At 39.7% G+C, this 8,719-nt stretch overlaps 1 protein-coding gene across 1 annotated transcript in view; it reads left to right on the top strand.

Annotated features, from left to right (window-relative positions):
* Positions 1–703: 703 nt before the first annotated feature.
* Positions 704–8,719, top strand: part of LOC103677313 (cell surface glycoprotein CD200 receptor 1) — a 29,420-nt gene continuing 21,404 nt past the window's right edge. The window contains 1 exon segment of the mRNA XM_008706585.2: positions 704–1,057. Coding sequence (XP_008704807.1) covers positions 991–1,057 — 67 coding nt within the window. The 5' untranslated portion in view covers positions 704–990.

Here is an 8,719-nt window from a genome sequence, read left to right as displayed (position 1 = left end):
TTTTTTAAATTTTATTTTATTATTTTTTTAAGTAGGCTCCACGCCAACATGGGCCTTGAACTCACAACCCTGAGATCAAGACTTGAGCTGAGATCAAGAGTCAATGCTTAACTGACTGACTGAGCCACCCAGGCACCCCTCGCGAGAGTCTTTATAAGGAGGCAGGAGGGTTTACTATCCAAGGAGATGTGACAACGGAACAGAGGTGGGAATGATGCAGCCACAAGCCAACAAATGCTAGTGGTCCCTAGAAGCTGGAAAAGGCTTCGCTGCATGTGTCCAGAAAGAACACAGCCCTCTGACACCTGGCTTTTAGACCCGTAAGGTCCATTTTGGACTTCTGACCTCTAGAACTGTAAGAAAAACTTGTGTTGTTAAGGCCCTGGGTTTGTGGTAATTAGTTATAGTACCAGTAAGAAACTAATCCCATTACAATTCTTCTAGAGTCGTCGACCTTATAAGGAAGGATATTTTATTCCAAACTTTATTACTGAAGCTATGCACCTCTTCAACTCGGAGAAGCTTCTAAAAGCCGCTGTGACTGGGAAATGGAAAGGGATGGGCCAAGGCCAGATAAATATCCTGTTTTGCTTTGTAATCCAAAGTTTAGACAAATCTGTTTATCTTGGGCACGTTGAGAGCTTTACTGTAAAGTTGGTCTGTGTGCAGCAGAAGTGCGAGGGGGGACCAATGAGCTGAAAGAGAACTCAATCAATCTGCTTCCTCCGTCTTTGCTTCAATGCTTCATACAGGAAATCTATTGCTGTGTCAAGTTCCAGAGAAGAGTTTCTTCTGTTCCAAGTTACTCATCAGCCTAAAACACGGAGTGGAAGGAAGAGGCTGGTAGAAAGGGAGTGTCCTGCTGCTGACGGGCTAGAAAGATCGGGCACGGAGCCGCTAACCAGAGAGAGCCCCACCATGTCCACAGCTCCCTTCACACCTGTGTGGAGGCAAAGTACCAAGTAAAGGGCAGAAGACGAGAAATCAGAAATGCCCTGCACTTGGAGGACTTCTCAACTACGCCTTCTACCGATTTTGACTGTCTTCTTACTCCCCGGTAAGTCTGAATTCTCTGTGAGAGAGCGACAGGAGAGTGGCCAGAAACGTGGCTCAGGTTTTGTGGAGTTTTCTATGCCTTTCTTGTGGAGCGAGGCAAGATAATGCAATCATAGGGATGGGGGAGGGGGTTACTCTCAGATTGATTTCACTTTTTCTCCTCACTTTGCTCTTTGTCTTACTTGTTCTACTTTGTGTCCAACGGTGCTTTAGGTATCTCTGTAATTTGCCTCACTGCCCACTTCCTTCTTTCCCCGTTCCCCCCCACCCTTTTTCTGAACAAGGCAGAATAAATCAAGTATTTTCTAGTAACGACCCAAGTCATCTGGGTTCTCTTTGCCCTTCAAAAAATTGAATAATAATCCCACCGCATTCAGGTCCATATGGTTAACAGTATAAATTAGAAAAGTTCATTGCTTTTAATCGCCTTCTATGGCCAGGTGCTTTTGAAAATAGAACGCACTTGCTGTTTAGTGCTGCGTCTGTGAGGTATGTCTGTATTTATCTTTAAGACGTGTAGGCTGTAAAAGACACTTTCTGGATGAGAGGACACTGCAACGTCTAGGTTCTCGTAGGAGTTGTAGGGCACTGGGGGCTCTTGGGGGGGTGTCCTGGTTTCACTACAGAGGGTTGGTAGGAGTTGATGTGGGAGGGAGTTTTCAGGTTTCACTTTTAGTAAATGGGAGCAGCTGCAAGGGAACAGTGTAGTTGGCATTACATTTTATAATTTGATCGTTGAAAAAAGAAAAGACGTATAAAATATTGCCTACCTTCCAGCAAAAAAATCTGTTTTCCACATGACAGTCTTACCGGTGAGCACAATAAAATAACTGTACCCTCTTCCTGTGCCTTTCTATGCAGAATTTTCACATAATTTTTGTCCTTTGATCTGCAAAGCAAACCAGTGAAGTAGGCATGGAAGACAGTTTTCCATTCTATGAAGGTAGAAACTGAGGCCTAGAGAGGTGGACTGATTTGTCCAGCACCCCTTTCAATGGCAGAGTCACACCTAGTCAGGCCTGCAGCATCACCAGCCATTTGAATAGGCCTATGCTTTTCACTAAACGCACCACTATTTATAACACCACTGGAAAAAAAGTATGCCTGTGCTTGGTTATAAGCTTAATGGACTACTTGCTCACTTAAGAAAAATCAAGTGATCTAAATATTTCAGTAGTTGAGATCTGATTGTGGAAAACAAGGACCCAACTTGGCAGGGAAGCCAGCCAAGCAAGGAGCTATTTATTCATGTCAAGTTGCATTATGACTTTTGCGTAAAGGGAAACAAAAAATCAAGATGAAAACGTAATTGATAATTTTGAATTGTAATGGTTTAAGGGTTTGAATTTTAAAACTATTTCTGAATACAACTAGAAGATACTACGTAAATCAAATCTCGGAGAGCTGTGCTTGTATAATTATAAAATTATCAAAATGTTTAGGATCAGGACACAAAAAAGCAAATTGTATTACATGCAGAGATTTGCATGATAAATTCACCATGAAATAAATTAGAATAATGAGAAGCAAACTACTTAGGGGCATGACTTTATGTCTTTATTACTAATTCTGCTTTGTTATTAATACTGCCAAACAGAAATAACTCACTTTGTGTACAAGATAAATTCACAAGGTCACCTAAGAACTAATGACTTCAGGGCGCCTGGGTGGCTCAGTCAGCCTTCGGCTCAGGGCGTGATCCCAGGGTCCTGGGATTGAGCCCCGTGTTGGGCTCCCTGCTCAGCGGGGAGTTTGCTTCTCCCTCTCCCTCTGCCCCTGCTTGTGTTCTTTCTCTCTCTTTCAAATAAATATATAAAAATCTTTAAAAACAAAAAGAACTAATGACTTGAATGTAAAATATAACATTTAAAAAGTCTATTTACTTTTATGTTAACTTATTTGCCTATAAATTCAAGCAATGTGGTAGTTGGTAGACAAGGTTTATTAAAAAAATATCTGAAGGGAAAAATTAAAACAGCCTAAGTGGTACACTGTCCAGCAGGGCTCTCCAGCTCTGTGTCTGGTCCTCTTCCCTCACATTCTCCTTACTCTAGCCTGTTTGTGTTCTAGACTTTTTTTCTTGCGTTCAAATTATATTTTATATTTTAATAAGTTTGATTCTATTTTACATTCTATTCTATTTTATTTATTTATTCTATTCTATTTTATATTCTAATCAGTTTGATTCTACCTTTTATAAAAGTCACTGATATTAAGATTCTGATTACTAAAAAGGACTCCTCCACTTTTTTTCTTCTTTGGGCTGATTTTGTTCATTTGTCATTATCTTCCACTAGAGGGCAGGCAGTAATAAGAAGAGGAAATAAAAATCAAAACAGGGTTGTTGGTAGCTTGAGCAGGTTTGCAAATGATGGAAAAAAAAGATGAAAAACAATTGCAAAAGAGAAGGGGTTTGTTTTCATTAATTTCAGTCCTGTCTTCCTTTCCTAGTTTGAGAGTTACGAATCTGCATAATGTTTTCCTCTAAACATCTATGCTTAAGCAATTAATAAAGTAATAACAAGTATTAAGAATACTGAGTTATTTATGGTGTGTGTGTGTGAATAGTGCCTAAAAGTTATTAGCAATATAAATTAGGGAGATCAAGGTAAGATGAAATAATTGGAGAACATTTTAAATTGGTCAGTCTTGAAATTATCTATGAATCTAGTAAAATCCAAAGATGGGAGATATTACAGTGGGTTGGAGTTGTTGAAGTCTAAATGGAGGAAATGGATCTTGAATGATAAGTTTGGATAGATGGGGAAAGGCAGATATTCAAATTGAAATTGAATGTATTATAGTATTAAATGCCTTTTTGCTTCCAAATTTCATCCACACATTGAATATTTTGGTGCTTTTCATTTTCTCAGTAAAATCTGAATCTCTGGGTGCCTGAGTGGCTCAAATGGTTAAGCCTCTGCCTTTGGCTCAGGTCCTGATTCCAGGGTCCTGCCCCGCATCAGGCTCCCTGCTCAGTGGGGAGCCTGCTTCTTCCTCTCTCTCTGCTGCTCCCCCTGCTTGTGCTCTTTCACACTCCCTCTCTCAAATAAATAAATAAAATCTTCAAAAAAAAAAAATCTCAATCTCCTTTCCCTGAATTTCTAGATTCTTATATATCTCTGTGTTAGGTTTGAAGGTTTGTCATGAGGTATACTTTTAACCACTAGCAGCGTCATCTTCTAGAAATTGTTTACCCTCTTTAGATGATAATTTCCTCATTTGTGGAATGAAGGAGATGTATGACACTTTTGAGAAATAGAGAGTTTTGGGATAGGAAGGGCTTTAGAAACCTTCAAATTAAATCCTTTCATTTTATACTTGGGCAAACAAAGCCCAGCATTGTTCAAGGAATTACTAAAGATATCATCCAACTTTTTAATAAATGAACCGAGCTTGAAACTCATCCGTAGTATCAAACTTATAGCGTAAAAGAGATGTGGCAAGTATGTGCGGGAAAAGAAGAGATTCCTGTCTAGGGAAAGTGAGTCAAAGCTAAAATGTGAGTTAGTTGTTCTGTCAGTTAAGAAGTAAGGGCATGTCTGTCACGTGTGAGAAACTGCTTCATGTTGGGGGGTACTTGATCAAGACAGACATAAATCACACTCTCACGAAGCTTAGACTCTCAGAGAAGAAGTAAGCATTAAATACATTATTGCACATAATTAAATAACGTGTCAGAAGAAATAGAGGGTGACAATTGTGTAATTGGCAAGTCTGGTCCGGTCTATGAGGGTCAGGGAGGGCTTCCCTTCGGAAGTGATGATTGAGAGGAAGATGAACAGAGAGAGCTAGGCAGGAAGTGTTGAGGGACTTACATTCCAGGCAGGGCAAACAGCCCCTGTGAAGGGCAGAGGGAGCTAAACTATGACTGCTGTGGTTAAAAAAAAAAACAAAAACAAAAACAAGGAGGAACTGTATAGAGGCCCAACTGGGGTTCTCGGAGTGGGGGAGAATGATGAGAAAAGGTGCAGAGAGAAAGATGCGCAGATGAGACTTGGGGGACTGTCTGCATAAATGTGCCTGAAGAGAAACACAGGCTTGCAGGGAAAGTGAATGAGACAGACAGGGCAGAGGAGTAACGGTAGAGGCTAAGAAAAGGGTTTTACAAGGAAAGGGAAGTGGTTAATAGCCTCAAAATCTTCCAAACAACCCAGGGGCACCGGCCCTGAAGAAAGGCCAAAAGTTTGACTTTCAAGGAGCTGGTGACCTTCAAAACTGTGTACTGAATGGAAGGGTGTAGGAGCCACAAGATTGCTGGTGTTGAAGAGAGGGTGGTTGTGGAGGAAATTGAGGCTGTGGTCACAGACCACTCGTTCTCGATGTTTGGCAGTAACAAAAGGAGAAAGGATCTTAGCTAGGAGGAGAAAGCAGCATTTAACTTCTTTTCTTTCAATCAACATAGGGGAAACCTGAGTGTGTTCAAAGGGTGTCATTTGAGAACATTCTGTGATTCAGTAAAGGTGCTTTTCCAAACTGGGTGTGTGTATATGTAGCTGTTAGTTGTTTAGTGATTTATTTTCTTTTTCCTTGCCATTTTGTTAGTTTGCCATGAAATGCTACCTTTCCCCAAAGGTTGAACTATTGCATAATATGAGGATATCTGGTTATATAATCCTATTTTGTGGTATGGACGATTTTTCAGAAAAAGTGTCCAAGTCAAAATAATGAAATCTAGTTATTTTTCTTTTCCAAAAAAATCATTCCATTGGTTGTTCATTGTCTCCCTCCTAGATGTTCCCCCAGGGTTATTCTAAACCAGTAAATAAGCTAGTTGAGAGACGGAGTCACCTGTAGAGCCTCAATCACTAAAGATACTGTGATGCCATCTCAAACCTACTTAATCAGGCTTATCAGGGTACAGAGTCTGAGATCTGGGTTTCATGAACCTTCGCAGGTGCTTTTGATGGGAGCTTGGATTTAAACACTGTGCTAGGTCTTTCTCACCCAAACTATCCATCTTGTCCCCTGTGCTCAGCAAATGGCTGCTCACTTCTGATTTACCTATCATCTAATGTGGACTTCTTTAACTTCCCCAAATGATGACCTTTCTGAGGGTAGAGACCTTACCTCATGCACCCTACCACCCCCAGAGCTCTGCACAGCTACCTGACAGTGAGTAGATATACTCTGAAAACGTTCGTCAACATGAGCTTCCTCAAAATGCCTCTTGTATCTGTAACCTCTCTTGCCCTTTCTGCTTCTCTTTTAGGGACTAAGTATTTTCCCCTTTTTGCTTTTCTTTAAGATTTATTTATTTATTTTAGAGAGAGAGAGAAAGCACAAGTGGGGTAAGGGCAGACGGAGAGAGAGAGAGGGACAGAGATAATCCTCAAGCAGACTCCCCTCTGAGCAGGGAGCCCGACACGGGGCTCGATCCCAGGACCCCAAGATCATGACCTGAGCCTAAATCAAGAGTTGGTTGCTTAAGCGACTGAGCCACCCAGGCGTTTCAAAAGCAAACTTTGCTTTGGCCTCATTTCCTGCCAGTACCTCTAGGATCCTGCTTTACCATCACTGTTGTAAATTCTCGTTCTCCCTCTTTCTATCTACAAATATGCTGTGCTCTCCTCTATTAGATACCTTCTCCCCCTCATAGTTCCAAATATCATCCCATCTCTCTCTCTCAGGTTTGACATGAAAAGGTAAAGCCCTTTGTCTTCTCCCATACTTTCAGGGTTGAAAATCTTGAAAGACTAAGTCTCCATTTGTTGACAATTGCTTCTGCTTGGCTCCTTTCAATGGTGTGCTCATCCCTCTGTCCTAACACTCCTCCCTTACAGCCACTACAGGTCTCTCACCACCTTCTTGCTAGTAAATTATAAAACCTCTCAGTCCTTACTTTAAGACTTTTCCTATGTGATTTGATTTCGATGATTCCTGTCGTGCAATAAGGCATTGCATTTACTTTCTTCTTTTCCTCATCATTTTTGCTAACTCCTCTTCTTCCAACAGATATCTAAGTATAAATGCTCTGGGGACTCTGGTTTTGGCCTCTTCTCTAATTTCCACACCAGAGACGGCAATTTGGCAACCTGTGGACTAGATCCGGCTTGCAGACACCTTTAGTTGGCTCATGTAATATTTTTAAAAACCTGAATTAGTTGCCAAAACTTTAAAATTGGGAGATTTTACCCAAAACCCCTGACTTAGTGTCTAGGGTTGCTGCAAGGATTAAGTTAAATTGTGCATATAAAGCACTTAACATTGTGTCTGAATTTTACATTCAAAAGATGGTATCTTAATGATTATTTTGCAGTTTTCAAATATCTCTCATGGATATTATTTCAAAGCTTATTTAATCAGTCCTTAGAGATCAACTTTCTTGTTTCCAGTTTTCTGGAATTAAAAACTATGCTGAAATTAATATTCTAGTACATATATCTTTGCATATTGATATGTATGGGTAGTCACTATCCGTTCAACACATTGTCCCTTGTGATCACTGATACCCATTTGTACAACATCTGTCCTGGGCTAGGGAACAAATCTGTCCCTATTAACTAGTTTTGACTATGTGATGGTAACTGCCTGAAAAAAAAATTAACCCCACAATATGGGTTTTATTAGCACTGTGTCCCGACCAACTGATACAGGCTTTGAGGCAATATCATTTTGGAAACTAGGCTCAAATTTGTTATTTAGCATAATTCTTTTTGCTTTCCAAATTTTATTCATCCATGGAATTCATTATTGGATGCTTATGTTTTGGAGTTGTTACTTAAACTTTTCTTATTCTTCCTTTTTATAAACTCTCTGGGTGTTTTATTTTTCTCTCTGTTGTCTCTGAAGAGTATAATTATAGTTACCGTCTAAGTCACCTTTCAACATATTACTTAACCTTATCTCTTGTTGGCCTGTTCGTATCTTTTGCCCTTTTTTTCCCATTGGGTTGTCCACCTCTCGCTCTCTTTTTTTAAATTGGTTTATGTGTTTTCTGTGTTTTTTTGGGGGGGACTTAGCCTTTTGTTTATCATAAATGTTCAAAATATTCCACCGGTTTTTGCTTGTCAACATTAGTTTACAGTTTTTTTTTTTTCTTTTTTGCCATACAGAAATTTAAAATTCTTTCTATGGTCATCTTTCTCAATGTTTTCTTTTGTGGTTTCTGTTTTGTACCAGCGTTAGAAAGGTTTCTTTACTCACAGTGACAACTGTCCCAGTTTGCCTCGGACTTTCCTGGTTTTATTTTTATGTATTTATTTTTATTTTTTTTAATTTTTTTTTTTAAAGATTTTATTTACTTGAGAGAGAGAACACAAACAGGGTGAGTGGCAGAGGGAAAGGGAGAAATAGGCTCCCCACTGAGCACAGAGTCAGTTAGGGGCCTAGATCCCAGAACCCAAGAATCATGACCTGAGGTGAAGGCAGATGCTTAACTGACTGAGCCACTCAGGCACCCTGACTTTCCTGGTTTTAGCACTAAATATCCTATGTCCCAGGAAAACCTTCATTCCCTGGCAAACTGAGATGTTTCTCACTCCATGTCCCATTTAAGTTAAAAAAAAAAATTACCTATGTTTTCTTCCAGTACATACATCTATCATCTATCTATCTATCTATCTATCTATCTATCTATCTATCTATCTATTATCTATCATCTATCTATCTATCTATCTATCTATCTATCTATCTATCATCTATCATTTCAGTCCTTGGTTCA

The sequence above is a fragment of the Ursus maritimus genome, unplaced genomic scaffold (genome assembly GCF_017311325.1).
Source record: "Ursus maritimus isolate PB19 unplaced genomic scaffold, ASM1731132v1 scaffold_4, whole genome shotgun sequence".
In the NCBI taxonomy this organism is placed as follows: Eukaryota; Metazoa; Chordata; class Mammalia; order Carnivora; family Ursidae; genus Ursus; species Ursus maritimus.
This window is presented reverse-complemented; position numbering and strand designations above follow the sequence as displayed.